Here is a 19,035-nt window from a genome sequence, read left to right as displayed (position 1 = left end):
GTCCCAGGGGCCTGGAGGGAGGTATATCTATCCAAAGCAATTTGGCCATGATGTGGAAATGAGAGAAGAGGTCTCCCTGCACTGGGGCGGCGCCACCCTCCAGGGCCCCCAGTCCCGGGAGCGGGCAGGGCCTGGACCCTGGCTGCTCCTTGGGGTGGGTTGCAGAAATGGCCTTCTGAGTGCCCTGGCTCAGCTTGTGCTGCCCAGGGCCTCCAGCAGCGCCACACCCTCTGTACTGTACCTCCCTCCAAAGCCCTTGGGGGCTGGGGTCCCACATACAGTGGAATTCCCTCACCCCCTCTGCTTTCCCCTTTCCTAGCACCCAGCCTTGAGCTCCCCTCTCAACCCTCAAGCCCAGGGCCTTTACATGTCCTGTAGGACGGTGGCCCTGTGCCCGTCCCAGGTTAACTGTATCCGCACACCCCTTCCCCATCTTAGTTCTTATTTGAGCTTATGGAAAGCATCTCTCCTACTCACCCCACCCTGAGTAAGGCCCGTTTGTGTTGACTTTGCTCACTGTTCAAATCTTTGCCAGCAAACATGGTGATAAGTATGGGTGGCTTGGAGCACAGAGGCTGAGGACTGGGTGGCCTGACCCCAGATGGCTGTGTCCTGGGGAGGCCCTGCTCTGGCTTCTCAGCCTGGGCCTGGGTGGGGGCAGCCCCCAGCCACAGCTCTGGCACCAGCTGGGTCCTGCCTGGGGGTGAGTGTTCTGGAAAGACACATGCACACTGGCTACTCACCCCCCAGCATAGACCAGCACTTGGTTGAGGGGTGGGGTTGGTGCAGGGCTGGCCCTGGAGCCAAGCCGGGCTAGGCCTGCCACACAGTCCAGGAGAAAAATGCGGAAGAGGAGGCGGGCGGGTGACATCACCGGGAGTGCTCCACCTGCTGGGGCAATTAGTGGCGGCGGATGGGGCCGAGTCACATCTGCGGAGACCACCCCGGCCTAAGAAGCTGCGCCAGGACACAGGTCGACCAGGTTAGTGCCCAGGTAGAGGGGGCGGCTCAGCGGGGAGGGCGGGGGCCGGGATGTTGTTGGGGGACAGTGTCTGCGGCAGGCACGGGTGTGTTCTCTCTGGAAGTCGTCTGTGTGTGGTTCCCGTGCGGCCCTGTGTGTATATGGGTCAGTCTGTGGATGAGTCCGTAGGTCCTTCGAGTCCCTGCCCCTCAGCGAGTTCCTCAGTGTCCAGGGTGGGTGTTGTAAGCAGACCCCCGAGGGAGGGGGCGGTTGCTGCCTAGACACCATCGCCCCACCTTTGCGGGTATCCGGACCCCGGTCCCCACACCTCTGGGCCACTGTGTGTCCCCTCCCAACCGCCCACGATGGTTCGGGGTGGGGGAAGGCAGCTAGAGGCCAGGGGCATGGATTCTCGTCCAGGCCTGGCCAGTGCCTTTGGCTGGGCCGGCGTCTCAGGGCCCAGTGGCCTGGACAGCGGGCGGGAGGGGCTGGGGGCCGAGTCTCGGGGCCGGGGCGGGGGCTCCGGGCCCGGGCTCTGGGCCCAGGGAGACTTCCGGGGAGGGGCGTGGTCTCAGGGCTCGCCCCGAGGGCGCGGCCGTTCCCCGCCGGCCCCGACTGGCCGCGCGTGCCGGCTCAGTCCCGCCCCCCCCCCCGGTAAATTCACCGCCTCCGTCACCTCCCCGCGCAGCGTCTCCAACCCCGCCGGCGGAGACCCCGAGTTAGAGCAACCGCGGGGGTCTGGCCCCCTCTCCAGAGCGAGCAGCGAGCGCGCGGTGCACAGCGAGGCCGGCCGCCCGCGGAGCCTCGGAGCCCGGCGGGACGCCGCGATGTTCCCCAAGGAGGCGACGTGGAACATCTCGTTCGCAGGTTGCGGCTTCCTCGGCGTCTACCACGTCGGCGTGGCCTCCTGCCTCCTCGAGCACTCGCCCTTCCTGGTGGCCAACGCCACGCACATCTACGGCGCCTCGGCTGGGGCGCTCACGGCCACCGTGCTGGTCACCGGGGCCTGCCTGGGTGAGCGGGGCCGGCGAGGCCGTGCGGATGCCCCTGGGGAGAGCGAAGCGCCCCCCACCCGTCTGCACAGGGCAGCGGACTGGGCCGCGGGGGCCGTAGGGAGGGGGGTCTCTGCCCGGGACCGGGGCCCAGGGAAAAACCCCGGGCTCCGGCCAGGGGCGGGGCCTGGCTTGTTTTGCTCCGAAGGTGCCGTGGGATTGGGGTAGGGCCCGGCGCGCCTCTGGGCTGAGGCTGCCGCCTAGGGCCCGCCTCTCGGGCGCAAAAGTTGGGGGTGGGCAGGTGCAGCGCTAGCTATTTCATTGGAAAGTGAAAATAGCTCGTGGGAGGGACCGTGAGCTGGGGGAGGGCCCTCAGCTGTCCTGCCCCGTCATCGGACCTAGTGCCAGCGGTCACTGTGTCCCGGGGCTACCATTCCAGACCAGTGCTGGGTATGGGGTTGGCCTCTGAAGAGCGTGTCTGGGCACTGTGGCCTCCCGAGGGCCCCTAGAAGAGGAGTGGCATGTCAGGCCTGAGCATGGCCAGCGCAAGCTCTCTCCCGTCCTCCCACGGCCCACTGTGGGCCTGTGTCCACAGCTGTGGCCAGCCATTTTTGCCCACTCTGTAGGGTGAGAGGTGCTCTGGGACTCTGCAGCCCCTTAGTGGGGCTCCGCCACCCACACACTTCTGGCAGGCCCTGCAGATGGTGTTTACAGCACACAGAGTGCTTCAGGAGTCCTGGGAATGCTGCCCGGCCCCCAGCCTACTAGGGCAGCCCAAGTGACAGAGGGGTCATTAGCTTCTGGAGTGCCCCACCCAGCAGGAGCCTGTCCAGGGATCTTGCCGGTGCCCTTTGCCCTGGGGGGGGGGTGGCAGGAAAGCTCAATGTATGTTCTTGGGACCCGGGAACTCATCACCGTGGCCCTGCCCCTCCCTCGTGGAGGCTGAACTTCAGCCAAGTGCTTCTCAGACCCCCTGCTGGCCTCAAGACACCCCTAGGTCTTTGGTACCCAGTTGACGCCAGGGCTTCTTTGGCGCCTCCCCCACCCCACTCCCAAGAAACCCCTTTCTCACCAGTGGGAGTTATCTTGGGCAGCTGGAGCCCCTGTTGGCCTCACAATGCCCCACTCCTGACCCAGGTGGTGGTCCTGGAGGAGGGTCAGGTCCTCAGCTCCCGCCTGCTTCTGGGCCTGCCTTGGCTCTGACTTCGTCCTAGGCCAGTGCCCATGGGGCCCCGAGAGGGATGTTGGGGTACTGCTTTCTCTTGGCTGCAGTGGGATGCAGCCATGTTTTCCCAGGGGTGACGGGGCCCCGCGACTTCTGACTTCATGCCCCTGGTCCTGTGGGACCCTGGGCTGCACTGGGGTCTGTGAATCTGGACCTGGCCAAGTGGGAGAAGGCTGAGGCTGGTCAGAGGTGAGCCTCTGCTTCCTACTCGTCCCAAGTGGGCCGGGTGTCATGTCTGGCCAGGCCCAGTGACTCATGGATCAGGGCAGGCAGTTGGGAAATACTGGGCAGAGGGCAGACTGCTAGGGCCACGGTCTGCCCTCCCAGGAGCCACTCTATGCCCCGGAGCAGGTGGCAAAAGCCCCAGTTGTGGCCAGGCCCCACAGTGGCCTCAGAGTCCTCTAGGGTAGATGCCATGAGTCTCAGTGCCGTGGATGCTGGGCATGAAGGCATGGGGAGTGTACTGAGTCCGAGTGCTGGCCCCTGACCCTTGGCCCTGCTGCTCCAGGGGAGGCAGGTGCAAACATCATTGAGGTGTCAAAGGAGGCCCGGAAGCGGTTCTTGGGCCCACTGCATCCCTCCTTCAACCTGGTGAAGATCATCCGTGGCTGCCTGCTGAAGATACTACCTGCTGATGGCCACGAGCGTGCAAGCGGGCGCCTGGGCATCTCCCTGACCCGCGTCTCGGACGGCGAGAACGTCATTATCACCCACTTCAACTCCAAGGAGGAGCTCATCCAGGTGGGCCCTGGTGGGCTGCACTGGGGGTGCAGTAGGGACCCCGAGGCCCCTGCTCACTGCCCTATCTCTGTCCCTGCCCCACAGGCCAATGTGTGCAGCACCTTCATCCCTGTGTACTGCGGCCTCATCCCTCCTTCCCTCCAGGGGGAGGTAAGTATCCCCTGAGGACCTTTCCTGTGGGGGCTGTGGGACAAGGTGGGGAGGAGAGCCATCTGTGCCCCCAGCCCAGCCCAGCCCGTCACTCCTGCCACTGCCTGTTGCTTCACTTCCCCCGGAGTTACTCAATAGCTGGGCCAGTCGGTGCAGATGCACACTTCCTGTGGCTGCCCTCCCCAACCCCGTCACTGGCCATCTGCTCAGTGCCCAGTGGGTGAAAGGACCAAGTGAAATAGCTGCTGGGTGGAGCCGTCAGCTCGCCCTGCAGGCCCCTCCATGCGTGGCCCCATGTCCCTGCCCCAGCGCTACGTGGACGGTGGCATCTCCGACAACCTGCCACTCTATGAGCTCAGGAACACCATCACAGTGTCCCCCTTCTCGGGAGAGAGCGACATCTGCCCACAGGACAGCTCCAGCAACATCCATGAGCTCCGGGTCACCAACACCAGCATCCAGCTCAACCTGCGCAACCTCTACCGCCTCTCCAAGGCCCTGTTCCCACCCGAGCCCCTGGTGAGCCCCGCCCTGCTGGCCACAAGCTGGGGAGAGCCACGTGGGCGGCCACCCCTGGGCACAGCCTGTGCAACCTCTCCACTGTGGGGCAAGCTCTCCAGCTTCTGTCCAGCCTGGGTCTGGTCCTGGATCCAAGTTATCTTGGAGTGGGGAGGGGGCGGCGTTGCAGAGACACCAGGGACTCTGTCAGGCAGAGCAGGGCATGGCTGGCTCCCCTGTCCCAATGTATGCACCCCCCTGCCTCAGGTGCTTCGAGAGATGTGCAAGCAGGGTTACAGGGATGGCCTGCGCTTCCTGCGGCGGAACGGTGCGTGGGCGCTGCCCTGGGAGCTGGGAGCGCCTTGTCCAGCCCCTCTGGCCTGGGGGGTGGGCTTGGCATGGCTATTCCCTCTGGGCCGGCCATGCTGATTGCCTCTTGGGTCCTCCCCACACAGGTCTCCTGAATCGGCCTAACCCCTTGCTGGCACTGCCTCCTGCCTGCCCCCAGGTCCCTGAGGATGAGGATGCACAGAAGGCTGAGGCAGCCATGGAGAGGACTGCAGTGAAGGGTCACTTGCAGCCACCTGGGGAGGATCACATCCTGGAGCACCTACCCTCAAGGCTCAACGAGGGTTTGTGGGGTTGGCAGGGTGGCGGGGGATGCCCTGGAGCAGAGGGGTCCTGGGCTCCACTTCCCTGACCCACCCGCCACCAACTTCCCTCCCACACCACACCCACAGCCCTGCTGGAGGCCTGCATGGAGCCCAGTGATCTGCTGACCACGCTCTCCAACATGCTGCCTGTGCGTCTGGCCACAGCCATGATGGTGCCCTACACTCTGCCGCTGGAGAGCGCTGTGTCCTTCACCATCCGGTGCGGGGCTGGGGGAGATGCACGGGATCGAACCTTGGGATCATCCACGAGTGGTGGCCACCCCTGTGGAAAGGGAGGCAGCTGGTCTGAGGGGGTGCAGAGATGCTGTGTCAGGGGTCCCAGAAGCCGGGCACAGACGGAGATGGGGTGGGGTGGGCATGGGTGTGAGGGTGAGGTCATAACCCCTGAGGTTGTGCCTTGCACCCCTGCCCCAGCTTGCTGGAGTGGCTCCCCGATGTCCCGGAGGACATCCGGTGGATGAAGGAGCAGACAGGCAGTATCTGCCAGTATCTGATGATGCGCGCCAAAAGGAAGCTGGGCAGCCACCTGCCCTCCAGGTGAGCCCCTCATCGCCAGGTCTGCCCCAGCCCTCAGCCTCAGGGGCCCTTAAGAAAGCCCTGCCTCTCTCTGTGCCTCCCGCCTACAGGCTGTCCGAGCAGGTGGAGCTGCGCCGCGCCCAGTCGCTTCCCTCTGTGCCGCTGTCCTACGTTGCCTACAGCGAGGCGCTGCCCAGCTGGATGCGCAACAGCCTTTCGCTGGGGGACGTGCTGGCCAAGTGGGAGGAGCGCCAGCGCCAGCTGCTGCTGAGTCTCTTCTGCAGCAACGTGGCCTTCCCGCCTGACGCCCTGCGCATGCGCGCCCCTGCGGGTCCCAGCCCCGCGCCCCCACAGCACACGCCTGGGTCGCCCCCATGCTGAGCGCCCCTGCTCCAGCCTGCCCCAGTCCCCTGGGACCCTGGTGCTGAGGGCTGGGCCCCCCAGCTCCCCTGCCCGGCGAGACGGGGGCCCTGGGACCCGCTGAGATCCCCCTCCCGACCTCTCCGCCCCCGCTGCAGAGTGAGGAGATGGGGGCCCCTCCTGCTGCCAGGGGGCGCTTTGCTGTCAGCCGACCACTCGCCTGCTGCACTAAGGAGGCAGGCACGTGGAGTACTCCTCCCCACAAGTCTCCCCTCTCTGTGCCTTAATCTCTCCTTCCCAGACCCCACCCTGGAGTGGGGCGGTCATGGCTGGGGCTCCTGCACCTGCCGCCCCTGCCCAACACCCCACCCATAAGGGCAGTATTACTCCTGAGAACTTTGCACCTGCTCCTTCCTCCACGTTTCTCTTGTTTTGCTGAAGCATGTGTGTGAAGAATTATTTATTTTTGCCAAAGCAGATGTAATAAATGTGACAGCTTAGCCCCTGCCTCCTTCACTTGTATGGGACAACCCCCCCCCGACCCCCGCCGCCCCCAGCTGGCCAGTCTCTACAGCTTCAGGTCAGGACTTCCGGGGGCCACTCTCCCTGAGTCTGGCACCTCTAAGCCTGCCAGCCGGGCCTGGGGCTCCCCCTGACCCCCCTCCAGCTCACTCTTCTGGCTGGGACCCTTGGGCACAGCTTTCCAAGGGCTAGTGGAAATATTTGGGACCAAGATACTTGCTAAATAAAAACTAAGAAGTGTTTACAAAAGGTGGTGTCTTCACCCCCGCTCCACGGTGACGTGGGGGGGGGAGCTGATTTCAGGGTTGGATGGTTGAGGCGGAGGAGGTTCCCAAGCCGAGTGCTGGGGACCTGGCAGTGGCATGGGGGGGGGGCTGCTCCACTTTGGGTGTTCCTCCCAAGGCGCTGTGGGAGGTGCAGGTCTTCCCCTGTCATGACCAGCCTCACAGGCCAGATGTAGACACCTTGTTCCCCATCAGCCTCCCCCCAGCAGAGTACCCAGTCTCCTGTCCATGTCCAGGAGGGATCTGGGATATTAGGCGGGGTGGAGTCTGAGTTGAAGGGGGCTGGACTTTGTTCTGGGGTAGATATGGTTTTCTGAAAGCTTCTGCTGCCCTGGGCAGTCTGAGGGGTGCCCCAAAGGGCCCGTGGGGTGAGGGGTGCTGGCACAGAGTCCAGAGCTTCGCTGGCTGTCCAGAGTTCTTAGTCCTACCTGGTTAAGCCCGCATCTGCCCCTTCCCCTCAGGGCATGGGGCAGCTAGGGTGGCGGTGGCCACGGCCCCCAGCCAACAATAACGGTCGGTAGTGGGACTGCCCGACTGGGAGAGCCGGCTCAGCAGGTCCCCGGTGTGCCTGTGCCAGGGGCCACCCCCCCTTGGTCTCAAGGTCCTGTCCTATAGTCACAACCTGTTCCAGTTGAGCAGGATCCGAGGCTCCTGGAGAGACGGAGGCCTCCAGCCCCCCAGCGCTGCCAGGCCAGCCCCTCCAGGTGGGTGCAGGGGTGGGTTGGGGGCTGGGAGGAGGACCCCTGGGAAGAGGTTGGGGTTTTCTCCTCCAGCAGGATGGTCACACGCAGGTCCCACCCAGCACCTTTTCCCAGCACCCCGTAACAGGAACCAGCCTCAGGGCTGTGCCCCCAAAGGAGTGCTTGGGGTGCCCCCACCTGTCACTCACCCTCACAGGCACAGGCACTTGTGTCACTGCTTTAAATACCATTTTCTAGTATATTACATGTTTATTATTTAAAAATGGAAAAAAACAAAAGTTGAGAAGTATAAGGAAGAAAAAGTCACCCCACTTCCAGAGATAACGACTGAAAATATTTTGGTCTATTTCCTGCTGGCCTTTTCCTGCACATGCATTTTGGTGCCTTAAAACCGGCTCCGCAGGACCCCCACACTTGTTCAAGAAGGGTCCCCAGGAGCATCTCCACCCTACTAGGCGCGCGGGCTCTGCAAGGACAGCCACTTAGGGGTCGGGAGCCCTATGCGAGGGCGGGCGGGCTGGGAGGCGAGCGCCGGCTCACCGGGGAAACACCGAGAGGCGGGGACACGCGGGGACTCGGCGACAGCGGCGGCGGCGGCTCCGCCCGGGCCGGCCCGCCGCCGGGGGTCTCGCTGCCCGCAGAAGGACAGCGCGGCGCGCGGCAGGTGGGGCAGCGCAGCTCGCAGGTAGGCGCCTCCCGATCCCGCCGCCGCCCGCATCGGCCCCGCGCCCTCTCCCGCCTCTCCCAGTAGCCGCTGGGCACGCCGATCTTCCAGGTCGCGGTCAGGGACTCCGGGGCCCATTGGGGCGCAGCGGCGGGGACAGGGCGGGCGTGGCCCCCAGGGCGCGGGGTCCTGGTGGCCCTTCCCCTCCCTGCCCGGACGCAACGCAGCTTCCGGCTGGGATGGCCCTTTGGTCTAGTGGAGCCCGTGAGTCGCCGGTGGGGTGGAGCACCCGCCCGGGGAAGGCGGCGGTCTGAGTGGGGAGCTATTTCTGGGCCCCGTGCGCCCTCCTCTCGCGCTTCCTCAGACCTGTCCTCTTTGGAGATCTTGCCCCCACCCCCAGGAATGCGGATGGGGAGAGAGAATCACGGTCCTGGAATGAGGGGTGAGGGGTCCGGAACCCCAGGTGGAAGGTGTTGCTACACTGGGGGTCAGCTTTGGGACATCCAGGGTCAGGGTGCCGTGGGAATGACAAGTGGTCTGATTGGGGACAGGGACTTGGAGGAGGCCAGTCTGGTGGAGAGTGAAGTGCTAGGAGGAGGGGCCGCAAGGACGGACTCCGGCTGATCCTGACAAGGGCCACGGAAGGCATTGTGCCAGGGGCGGGACTCTGGGCCTGCACCCCAGGGGCCTGGTGCGGGTGGGAGGAGCTGTGGGCCAGGAGGGAGGAGCTTACCCCTCCTGCCAGCTGGTAAGAGGCAGAGCGCTGAGGCCCAGACTCAGGGTCTAAGGACTCAGCCAGGATTGGCTGGGTGCTCCCACTGACCCAGTCAGATCAGCCTCGTCTCCAGGTCTCCAACTCCATGACCTGTTCAGCACCTCTGCGGCTGACCAGCCCTGACCCAAGCCTCCACCTCCTCATTTTCGTCACAAGATCTTCTATAGCTGCTCCCCAACAATACACTGAGACCCTCTCTCCCCCAGCCCACCCTCTCCTGCCCTGGCTCCCTCCTTGGGCCACAGCCTCTAGCTCCCTGGGTGGCCCTGAGCCCACATCACTCCACCCCTGACAACCATCTGCAGCCCTACCTGCAATTGGGCCATACCTCCCCAGGTTGCCCCTCCTCTCTGGACCTTGCCATGCCCTCTCCCACCTTCCCATCTGGGGCAGGGAGGCCCTTGGGCTCATCCTGGCTCCCACCACCCCAGCTCAGCCCTCAGACACCCTTACCCCACACCCTCTCTCTGCCTTCACTTCCCCTCTCCCCTCATTTCTTCTCAGCTCTGCTCAGGCCCTGACTCCTCCTTGGCTTCACAGCACCCAGCAGCTGAGATCCTCACCATGGCCAGCCCTGGGAAGCCTGGGACTGGGGAGGCCCAGGAGGAGGAGGGAGAGGAGGAGGGCTGTGCCCTAGGGCCACTGGTGGCGATGCAGGAGCAGGCTCAGGAGCTGTTTCTGCTGTGTGACAAGGAGGCCAAGGGCTTCATCACCCGGCATGACCTGCAGGTGAGTCCCCTGCCCCAAGAGGCTGCCCCACCCCAGGGCCAACCTGGGCTACTCAGCCCTGCCATCCTTGCCCAACCAGAGCCTGCAGAGCGACCTGCCCCTCACACCTGAACAGCTTGAGGCTGTGTTTGAAAGTCTGGACCAGGCCCACACAGGCTTCCTCACCGCTCGGGAGTTCTGCCTTGGCCTGGGTGAGCCTGGCCCCTGAGCCCCCACCCACCACCCCACTGCCCAGAGACCCTCCGCTAGCCACATGTGTGACTCTGGGGCCCACAGCCCACGTGGACAGCAGCCCGTGTCTCTCTGCTGCCTCCCTCCAGAAAGCACACAGGTGTCTGAACACACAGGCACCCAGAAAGCCCCCCGATGCTGTGGTGTGTGTGGAGATGACCCTCCTGCCCCCCATACCTCTCCCCGAGCTAAACCTAGGTAGGGCTGGGAGCTAGGCATGCCCCATTTTGGCCTAAGTCTGGCTGTCACCTCCCATTCCCAGGCCAATAACTGGGTCAGAATAAGGAAGAAAAACAGGAAACTGCTCAGCGAACGGGCAGGATATGTGTGTTGTGGAGGGGAGTGGAGGCTGGGCTGTGGGTGTCACTCACAGCCCTGATAATCTCTCCCTCTTATGGCTCAGGAAAGTTCGTGGGGGTGGAGTTGGCCCAGGGCACTCTGCCCTCCCGGGTTCCAGAGGAGACCTTCGAGTCAGGCTGGTCGGATGTGCAAGGCACCAGGGGCTCCCTGGAGGAGGACGATGAGGAGGAGAGATTCTGTGCTGCGCTGGAGCAACTGGGGGTGGCCCGGGTCCTGGGCGAGTGAGTCGGTGCTGGCGGGGTCCCAGCGCCCTCATCTGCTATCTCTCTACCTGCCTGCTGCCTGCGAGCCTGTTCCCATGCAGGGTCTCTGGCCCAGTCCTGCCCTCTCAGCTGCAACTACAGTGCCCCAGGCGTGATTTCCCACAGAATTTGCATTTCAGGAGGCAGCAGGCACGGCTGCACCCGGCACATGGCCATGCGCACACGGGCACAGCCCTGTGTACACGACACCTGGTCACACAACCCCCGCACACGCACAGACCCCTGGCACCCAGGGGAGGGATGCCTAGCTTGTTCAAAGCTGCAGGGGCCTCTGGGGGGCTTACCCTTCACGGTGGAGTGGGCAGCCCCCCCCACCTCAGCCCCTGCCCGCCCTCTCCAGGCAGCAGGCAATTAGGATTCTCTGGACCCGGCTGCAGCGTGAGCGACCAGAACTGCTAGGCTCCTTGGAGGACGTTCTGCTGCGCACATCAGCCTGCCTGGAGGAGGCAGCCCGAGAGCGGGACAGCCTGGAGAAGGCGCTGCGGCGGTGAGGGCTGGGGCGCAGGGGGCTCCCTGGAGGCCAGATGGAGGAGCTGGGGGCTGTAGTGCCGGCATGTACGAAGCCGCTGTCTCACCCCCGGTTCCCTGAAGGCGGGAGACCGAGCACGAGAGGGAGGTACGGTGTCTGTACGAGGAGATGGAGCAGCAGCTTCGGGAGCAGCGACAGCGCCTGCGGAGTCAGGTGGGCCCGCAGCGCCGCCCCGCGCCCGGCCCAATCCCAGACCCGCGGGTCTCCCTAGCCCCGCCTTCTCTGAACTGTTCCCACCCGCCCGGCTCCGCCACCCGCGGAGGCTCAGGTGTCCGCGCGCGTCCTAGGACCTCCCCCGCGAGGAGCGGAGAGGCCGCCTAGAGCAGGAGCTGCAGAACCGCGAGCAGGAGCTGGAACGCGCGGGGCTGCGGCTGCAGGAGGTGAGCGGCCGCCGGCCTGCCCGGGCCGGGGGTTGCACAGCGGCCACGCCCATGCCCCCATCGCCACCGTCACCCGTGCACTCCCTGGCATGCTTGAGGTCCTTGTGCCTGTATCCCCAGCCCCTGAATTGTTGGGCGTTAGGGGCAAACGCAGCACCCCGGGGACGTGGGAGATTTCTCTATAGCCTCGATCCCCTCCACACCCCCAGCTGGAACAGCAGCTGCAGACCCGGGCCACGGAGCAGCTGGAGGTGCAGGCACAGAACGCCCAGCTGTGGCTGGCTAACGAGGCGCTGCGGACACAGCTGGAGGGGGCACAAGAGCAGCTCCGCAGACTGGAGGGCGACGTGCAGGGCCGCCGGGAGCAAACCCAACGGTGCCGGTGGGGGGTGGGGGAGAGGTTGGGGCGGGTGGCGCTTGGGGCTGAAGGCTTCCATCCCCATCCCATCCCAGCCCTGCCACCAGGGTCTCCGTGGGGCAGGGTCCTCTAAGGGGTCATGGGGTACCCCAAGGAGCCTCCCTGCGTCCAAATCACTATCTCCCTCCTGCAGAGATGTGGTCGCCGTCTCAAGGAACATGCAGAAAGAGAAGCTCAGCCTCCTGCGGCAACTGGAACTCCTCAGGTGCGTCAGGAAGGGGTCAGCACAGCCCCTCGGAGCTCCTCGCTCCCAAACATTCCTGATCACCCCATCCCATCCCAAGAAAGCCCTTCCTTGTGTCTGCCCTCCATCCTTCATGCTGCACCCCCACCAGACACCTCTCTTCTGGTATGACGGAGAGGCACCCAGGAATGCTGCCTCTTGAGGCCTCTCAGAGCCCTTGGACTCCTGTTCTCCAGGGAGCTGAACACAAGGCTACGAGACGAGAGGGATGTCTGTGAGGCCAAGAGGCTGGGCAGTGGCCGCGGGAAGGCTCTGACCACGGCTCACCTGTTGGGGCCCACCTGCTGCTGCTGCGGGAGCTGGGTTCGGCCCCCCAGACGCGGCTCTGGCCACCTTCCCAGTGCCCGCTGACCGGCCCGGGTGACTCACTGGGCGTTACTTGGTTACTTGAAGAGGCTGCCCCTTGAAGGCAACTCGTCATGGCTGAGGGCTGCTCATCCAGAGTGTGGGTTCTACCCAGTTGACTGCCTGGGCTGCCTGACTTGCAGACATGAAGGAGCTAATCCCAGGGTGGTCAGGGTCTCATGTGCCTCCCTCAAGGTCCTCGTCCTATCCCCATCCCATCAAAACCAGTAAGCCCCGCCCCAATCCAAATAAAGTCCACTGACTTCACCTCCTCGGCCTCCTGTGTGCGAACCACAGCATTTGTGACATACACCTAGGTGTCCACGGTATATGCGTCTCCCTGGTCGTCTCCCTGAGCCCTCACCGTCTGTCAGAGCTGAAGCCCCACCCCACAAGCACTCTGTAGGGACAAAGGGACTGAGGCCACTGTCTCCCAGAAAGCAGCGGATGGGGTTTCCTCCCTGCTCCCAGCCTCAGTCAGCCGCCCCCACCCCATGTCCTCACAGGGCCCTGGGTGGGCTAGCTAAGCCCGCTGGAGTCCTGAGTGGAGCCGCCTGGGGTAGGCCTGGAGCTGCCCCCCCCCACCCGTGCCCCTCCTCCTGCCTGGAGAGCTGGCAGCTGCCAGCCCGAGCCACCGGCAGGGAGCTGGGGGTGAGCGCTGCCCACTGTCCATGGAGAGCCGCTCCAGCCCACTGTGCAGACTCAGACACGCCTGGGACTCCCCTTCCCCTCCCTACTCCCACTCTCAGCTTCCCAGTTCGGCATGTCAGCAGGCGCCGCCCTTTCTCCCTCACATCTTCCCACCACTCCCAGGCGGATGCCCTCCAGACTGGACTACCTCTCACATTGACCCTAAGCCTCCCCTCCAGGCCGTCCTCCAAACTACGCCCAGAGGACTCCTCTCTGCATCTGACCATACCTCCAGACCCTCCCCTCATCTGCTCTGCCGACCCCTGCAGACTCCGGGTCTTGGACACAGCCCAGGGCCTCGCTGGCCTGACCGCCTTCCCCCCCGCCCCTTCCCGCCACAAGCGCAGCTCCCCCCGAGGGGGCTGGCCCTGGCTGGGCTGTGGGCACCCCCGGGCTGCAACTCTCCCGGCCTCGGCAGCCTCGGGTGGACCCCAGCGCCTGCACAAGGCGGTGTCCCACCGGCTTGAGCGCGCGCGCGCGCGCGCGTCGAGCTTTGCTCAGACCTGCCGGGCGTCGGCGGCCGTGGGCGGGGCCTGCGGGGCTGGGGCGGGGCCCTGGGCGTCCCGGCGCGTCTCGCTCGCAGCCTCGCGGCCGGCCGCGCATTCTCCGCGCTCGGAGCCGCCGCCGCCGCCGACGGCCCGACTCCAACGCGTGGCTGGTGAGTGCGCCGCCTGGCCCGGCCGACCGGGAAAAGCTGCGCGCCCCGCGGCCCTGCTGGCCGTTTCCGGAGGGAGAAGGGCGCCGGGAGGCGGGGCGCGCGGAGGGTCCACAGAGCGAGGGCAAGGCGCCTCCCGGGTCCTCGATCAGGCCTGGCGGCCCCCTCGGGCCAGCGGTTCCACCTGAGCACCGCACTCGCTGTGCGTGGACACTGGTCCCCTTCCCTCCGCCCGGTGCAAGTGGGCGGTCCGTGTGCTGCGCCCGGGCGTGGGGGGCGGCGGCGGCCGCGGTGACTTCATCGCGGTGACGCGCGAATTCCTCACCGGGCCTGGCTGGAGCGGAGCGCGGAGTCCCCCGCCTTGGGGCGCGGGCCGCCGACGGGCCCTGTTGAGCGGCGGGGGCTGGGGGCGGGACAGCTCTGTCCCAGGCCGCAGGAACTATTTTTGGCCGGCCCTTTCCCGGGAGGATCGTCTCCACCAGATACTCCCGGAAAGAGCAGCCCCTCCTCGGCCGGCCTCCGGTGGGCGGGCCGTGGGGGCCGGATCTGTGTCTGGGAGCAGCCTCCCCAGAAGGCCTAGGGCCTCAGAGCAGGCTCCCGCACCCCGCAGCTCTGTGGTAGGGGTCTGCGCCTTCTTTTCTTCCCAGGTTGCTGCTACTGTTGCTCGGTGGGGGAAGGGGCAGTGACAGTTCTGGTGCTGAGGCCAGAGTGGGGTGCATGGAGGAGGCGCGTGGTCCCTCCCAGGGTCGGACTGTCCAGAAATATCCTCTGCCCTGCCCTGCCTCTCCCTAGCCCAGACCAAAATACGCAGCCTGGCCGCTCCCCTCTCAGCCTGCTCTGGAAGCCCAGCTCCGGTCCACTGCCTGGGTGGGCCACAGAGAGGGGTGGCAGGATCCCGCCCATCTGGGTTGAGTCAGACCTGCGACCTGTCCCTGCTCTTCTAGCGGAGCCTTCTCAGGAACGTCTGTCCATCTGCCTTACAGAGCAGCCCCCCTAGCCAGGTGAGTGTAGGGTAGGGTGGGTCAGAGTCCAGCTCTGTTGGCTCTTTGCCTGTCTGGAAATATGGCCCTGGTGCTCAGCCGCTGTCTGTGCCCCACAGCCCTCCTCCCACTCTCCCCAGTGCAGACACCCCGGAACAGAGTGGGCAGGGGAGGAGAACAGGGTGCCTCGAATAGGTGTCTCGGGGGAGGAGCACTGCCTGGAGCTGCACTTATCCCTGGGGTCGGTGTGGCTGTCCGGGTTCCAGGGATGAGGGCAGCACTGAAAGCCCGCAGCTCCATCTGCCTCGCACCTTTCCTTTCCCCTGAGGCCGCAGGACTAGGTTAGAAAGGGGCAGGTCAGTCCCCTCCAGCAGCCGGTAGGTTCCTGCCAGCTCGTGACATGGGGTCCGGGGAATGCTGGGTGGGGTGGGGAGCCTGCATGAGCTCACTCGGAGGTGCCTGCTGGGGCTTCCTACCCTGGCTGCCAGCAGAGGTGAGTCAGCCGCCGATGGCTGTGGGTCCTTCATGCTCCCACTGCTGGGCTCTGGGCAGGGAAGCCAGGCCCTCTGTCCTTTAGCTGGGCTCTGGGCGCCAGGGGTCTGCCCTCACTACGGGAGGACTGGGGGCTCTTGAGCTGCCCTCCCAGGAAATGTCCTGGTTCCCATGGACACTGTCTCAGAGCCCCTGTCTAGGGCAGGACCCAGCCTGGGGCTGGCCTGGACACTTGTGTCCCCTCCCTCCATCCTCACTGGTGGCTGGTGGTTCTCCCAGGCAGGCCCTGCCCCACCTCCCTGCCGCTAGGATGGGTGAGTTCAGCGAGAAGACCATGACGTGCGGCACTGTCTGCCTCAAATACCTGCTCTTCACCTTCAACTGCTGCTTCTGGGTGAGGAACAGGCACCCCTCCCCCGACCTCGAAAGTTGCCTGGCCTGGGGTCAGCCCTGTCTCTCTGCCCTGGGGCCAGACATGGTGACTGGTGTGCACTGCCTGCAGCTGGCTGGTCTGGCCGTGATGGCAGTGGGTGTCTGGACGCTGGCCCTCAAGAGCGACTACATCAGCTTGCTGGCCTCGGGGACGTACCTGGCCACAGCCTACATCCTGGTGGTGGCGGGTGTTGTCGTCATGGTGACCGGTGTTCTGGGCTGCTGCGCCACCTTCAAGGAGCGGAGGAACCTGCTGCGTCTGGTCAGCAGGGTGTGGCCAGCACAGAGGTTGGGGGGTCAGGAGGGTACCCACTGGGGCTCCATGCCAGGCTGCCTGGGGCTGGCTCTGGGCCCCTGACATGGTTGAGCATGACTTTGCAGGACAGCCTCTGCTGTGCTCACTTGGGGGGTATCCCTTCCCACCTACCCAGCCTTGGGAGTCCGCACATCCCAGCTGGGCCAGCCAAGGAAGACACCTGAAAGATAGCACTGTGGGTGTGGCAGTTCCCCAGCCCTTGCCTGCTGCCTAGAGCCCTCACTCTGTGGCCACTTGGGAGCTGAGGGAGGTGGTTCTACTCTGTTATGCCTGGTTGCTAGGAGTCCTCATGGAATGGGGATGTCTGGGTCCCACCCCACCTCACGGCATCCCCACCTCTCCCCCCAGTATTTCATCCTGCTCTTCATCATCTTCCTGCTGGAGATCATTGCTGGAGTCCTGGCCTATGTCTACTACCAGCAGGTGCGGGGCTCGGACAGACCACGTGGGGACCTGGACGTGCAGGGACACACACAGGGACACGCACACGCAGAGATGGACATGTGCAGGCAGATGACACACGTACATGCACACAAGGACACAGACACCCACACACTGGGACATAAACTCACACAGGGCATGCACACCCAAGAAATGGACACTTGTGTCTAGAGACACACACACACGTGGACTGGAAAGGACAAAGATGTGCACAGACAGGGACTAGCATATGCACACAGGACTCCATGCACTCCAGAGCTGACCCTGGAGGTGGGGGCTGGGTCACAGGGAGGTTGGGCTACAGGGATGGACAGCTTGTCTGCAGCACCCAAGCTCCCCACTTGGGGGCCCGTGGGGGAGGCAGGTTTCCATGGCCTTCTGGGTGACCCTCCCAGCCCACCTGATCCCCCAGGATTGTCCACCCCAGCCAGCATCTGACCCCAGCTCTGCGCGGGGCCCTCCTGCGCCTCTCCCCTGTCTGTATCCACCCCCATCCTGCCCCACCTCTGAGAGCCTTCGACTTTGTGGGTGATGCTGTCACCACCTCACCCCAGCTGAACGCAGAACTCAAGGAGAACCTGAAGGACACCATGACCAAGCGGTACCACCAGGAGGGCCATGAGGGCGTAACCAGCGCTGTGGACAAGCTGCAGCAGGAGGTGGGTGGGCAGTGTGGGGGCCTCTGCAGGGGCCCCAGCTGCGGGGGTGCCTGGGGTTGGGGCTCAGCCTGGGCCATGTTCTTGCCGCAGTTTCACTGCTGTGGCAGCAACCACTCGCAGGACTGGCGGGACAGTGAGTGGATCCGTTCAGGCAAGGCAGGCGGCCGCGTGGTCCCTGACAGCTGCTGCAAGACGGTGGTGGCCGGCTGCGGGCGGCGGGACCATGCCTCCAACATCTATAAGGTGGAGGTAGGCTGGTGGGGGCTGCCTGAGGTGTGGGGGTGCTGGTGTGGCCACAGCCCCTGAGGGGCCTGGAGGACTCTCCTTGCCTTCAGCACACTCCCATCCCTGGCCAGGGCGGCTGCATCACCAAGCTGGAGACCTTCATCCAGGAGCACCTGAGGATCATCGGAGCTGTGGGCATCGGCATCGCCTGCGTGCAGGTGCGGGTGTGGGCAGGGCGGCCTGGGGACCAGTGGCTGGCTGGTGGCTGGCAGCCAGGGCCGCTCACGCTGGCTCTGTGGCTCAGGTGTTCGGCATGATCTTCACATGCTGCCTCTACAAGAGTCTGAAGCTGGAGCACTACTGACCTGTCCGCGGGCCGCCGGCCTCGCCGTGCTGCTGCTTCTCACTGATGCGTAGACTACTGAGCTGACGCTCCGGGCGGCTGGCCGGGGAGCCGCGGGCCCGGGATGCGGCCCCTTCCCCTCCCACTTTGGCAGGGAGATCTTGTCCTCACGCCTGGGCCCCCGCCGCCGTGCCATCACCAAGACCTCTGGGGACCCCCAGTCCCAGAGGGAGCTTCAAGTGCCTTTAGCTGCACACCAAAGTCCTAAGGCCTGAGGCAGGGCTCCTCCTGTCTGCCTGTCTGCCTGTCTGCCTGCCGGGGTGGGTGGAGCTGATGGGATGTGGGGATTGAGTTCTGATAATAAAGCCCCCCTTCGCTGAGGCCACCTCCTTTGGGGTGGGATCCTGGGTCCTTGGGTTGCTCCCGGATGCGTATTCAGTTAGAGGGACCAGTTTGATGGACAGAAATGGCTGGCCCACCCAGGGTGCTCCCTGTCCCCTGGATAGTGGTCATGGGCAGCACCAGGAAGGGCAGGGCTGGTGAGAGTCGGTGTAGGGGGATGGCAGGCAGCGGCAGGTGAGGCGCCCCATGTGCCCACCCCCAGAGCCCCCAGGTATTGGGGGCCTCTGGTTAAGCCACCTCCACCCCTCTGGGGAAGCCAAGCAAGAGCCCTCTCCCAGGTCACTGTTGTCTCCCCTTCCCTGGAGGCAGCTCTGTGGGCTTTATTCACTGCTGTCTGACCACGCCTAGGACTGCTCCTGCTGTGTACTGGGTGCTCAATAAACGCCTGTGGACCCGATCGGGGAACTCTACGTTAATGATGGAGATGGTTCTGGTCCTCAAGGCCTTCATGTCTTGCAGGGTGGACAGGACTACCCACGTCGTGCCACAGAAAAGAAGTGCAGAGGCCCAGGCGTGAGCTGAGAGCTGGGGATGCAAGGGAAGGAGGCCAGTGGCAGGGATGAGCACAGGCTCTGGTGCAGAGCCCTGGCTGTCCGTGGACCCAGTGACGGGTATGGCCAAGGCCCCACGGAGGAAGTGGACGTGGACCTCAAGTGGCTCAGGCCGCTTGTGGTTCCAGAGGTCCTTCTGGCCACTGTGCAGGGACCAAGTGCAGGAGAAGGTAGAAGAGAGGTGGGGGAGGGGAGTGGAGGTGTTTCAAGAGTGAGTTGGGGTCCGGAAGGACACATGCTAGTGCTGGGCCCAGAGGGGCCATCACAGGCAGACTCCATCTTCCCCT

At 64.9% G+C, this 19,035-nt stretch overlaps 3 protein-coding genes across 13 annotated transcripts; all 3 read left to right on the top strand.

The window, feature by feature from the left end:
• The first annotated feature begins 842 nt into the window (after positions 1-842).
• PNPLA2 (patatin like domain 2, triacylglycerol lipase) lies at positions 843-6,617 on the top strand. Of its 2 annotated transcripts, XM_006219180.4 has the most exons (10): positions 843-982; positions 1,650-1,975; positions 3,687-3,919; positions 4,004-4,069; positions 4,379-4,588; positions 4,835-4,895; positions 5,023-5,199; positions 5,308-5,440; positions 5,656-5,778; positions 5,868-6,617. In XM_006219180.4, the coding sequence occupies exons 2-10, from the start codon at positions 1,789-1,791 to the stop codon at positions 6,136-6,138; spliced, it is 1,461 nt and encodes a 486-aa protein (XP_006219242.1). In that variant the 5' UTR covers positions 843-982; positions 1,650-1,788; the 3' UTR covers positions 6,139-6,617. The 2 variants fall into 2 exon arrangements, with proteins under 2 accessions (XP_006219242.1, XP_072826681.1); XM_072970580.1 differs by lacking the exon at positions 4,835-4,895 and having other exon boundaries at positions 5,076-5,199.
• An 893-nt stretch (positions 6,618-7,510) lies between these two features.
• On the top strand, positions 7,511-12,839 carry CRACR2B (calcium release activated channel regulator 2B). 5 transcript variants are annotated; one of them, XM_072970877.1, is made up of 10 exons: positions 7,511-7,627; positions 9,568-9,792; positions 9,872-9,983; positions 10,427-10,604; positions 10,987-11,133; positions 11,238-11,328; positions 11,463-11,555; positions 11,765-11,931; positions 12,107-12,178; positions 12,394-12,839. In XM_072970877.1, the coding sequence occupies exons 2-10, from the start codon at positions 9,628-9,630 to the stop codon at positions 12,566-12,568; spliced, it is 1,200 nt and encodes a 399-aa protein (XP_072826978.1). In that variant the 5' UTR covers positions 7,511-7,627; positions 9,568-9,627; the 3' UTR covers positions 12,569-12,839. The 5 variants fall into 5 exon arrangements, with proteins under 5 accessions (XP_072826978.1, XP_015107492.2, XP_072826980.1 ...); XM_015252006.3 differs by having other exon boundaries at positions 12,309-12,839; XM_072970879.1 differs by having other exon boundaries at positions 7,544-7,627; positions 9,604-9,792.
• Positions 12,840-13,764: 925 nt separating this feature from the next.
• CD151 (CD151 molecule (Raph blood group)) lies at positions 13,765-18,594 on the top strand. Of its 6 annotated transcripts, none has more exons than XM_072970576.1 (9): positions 13,765-13,910; positions 14,700-14,908; positions 15,663-15,773; positions 15,882-16,073; positions 16,476-16,550; positions 17,123-17,227; positions 17,318-17,476; positions 17,584-17,670; positions 17,757-18,594. In XM_072970576.1, exons 3-9 carry the CDS (start codon positions 15,690-15,692, stop codon positions 17,814-17,816), a joined length of 762 nt encoding a protein of 253 aa, XP_072826677.1. In that variant the 5' UTR covers positions 13,765-13,910; positions 14,700-14,908; positions 15,663-15,689; the 3' UTR covers positions 17,817-18,594. The 6 variants fall into 6 exon arrangements, with proteins under 6 accessions (XP_072826677.1, XP_072826675.1, XP_072826680.1 ...); XM_072970574.1 differs by having other exon boundaries at positions 15,659-15,773; XM_072970579.1 differs by having other exon boundaries at positions 13,777-13,910; positions 14,852-14,908.
• The last annotated feature ends 441 nt before the right edge of the window (positions 18,595-19,035 follow it).

Source organism: Vicugna pacos, chromosome 10, assembly GCF_048564905.1.
Source record: "Vicugna pacos chromosome 10, VicPac4, whole genome shotgun sequence".
Lineage (NCBI taxonomy): Eukaryota > Metazoa > Chordata > Mammalia > Artiodactyla > Camelidae > Vicugna > Vicugna pacos.
The sequence above is the reverse complement of the archived record's forward strand: the minus strand, read 5'-3'. Positions and strand labels throughout refer to the sequence as shown.

What these genes read in the sequence shown, in the direction of transcription:
- PNPLA2 (XM_006219180.4), top strand. Translation starts at nt 1,789, where the DNA reads ATGTTCCCCAAGGAGGCGACGTGGAACATCTCGTTCGCAGGTTGCGGC. An exon ending in CTCCTTCCCTCCAGGGGGAG is followed by an intron (nt 4,070 to 4,378) that starts GTAAGTATCCCC and finishes TCCCTGCCCCAG; the next exon opens with CGCTACGTGGACGGTGGCAT. An exon ending in GCTGTGTCCTTCACCATCCG is followed by an intron (nt 5,441 to 5,655) that starts GTGCGGGGCTGG and finishes CCCCTGCCCCAG; the next exon opens with CTTGCTGGAGTGGCTCCCCG.
- CRACR2B (XM_072970877.1), top strand. Translation starts at nt 9,628, where the DNA reads ATGGCCAGCCCTGGGAAGCCTGGGACTGGGGAGGCCCAGGAGGAGGAG. An exon ending in TCACCCGGCATGACCTGCAG is followed by an intron (nt 9,793 to 9,871) that starts GTGAGTCCCCTG and finishes TTGCCCAACCAG; the next exon opens with AGCCTGCAGAGCGACCTGCC. An exon ending in CGGCAACTGGAACTCCTCAG is followed by an intron (nt 12,179 to 12,393) that starts GTGCGTCAGGAA and finishes CCTGTTCTCCAG; the next exon opens with GGAGCTGAACACAAGGCTAC.
- CD151 (XM_072970576.1), top strand. Translation starts at nt 15,690, where the DNA reads ATGGGTGAGTTCAGCGAGAAGACCATGACGTGCGGCACTGTCTGCCTC. An exon ending in GGAGGAACCTGCTGCGTCTG is followed by an intron (nt 16,074 to 16,475) that starts GTCAGCAGGGTG and finishes CTCTCCCCCCAG; the next exon opens with TATTTCATCCTGCTCTTCAT. An exon ending in CCAACATCTATAAGGTGGAG is followed by an intron (nt 17,477 to 17,583) that starts GTAGGCTGGTGG and finishes ATCCCTGGCCAG; the next exon opens with GGCGGCTGCATCACCAAGCT.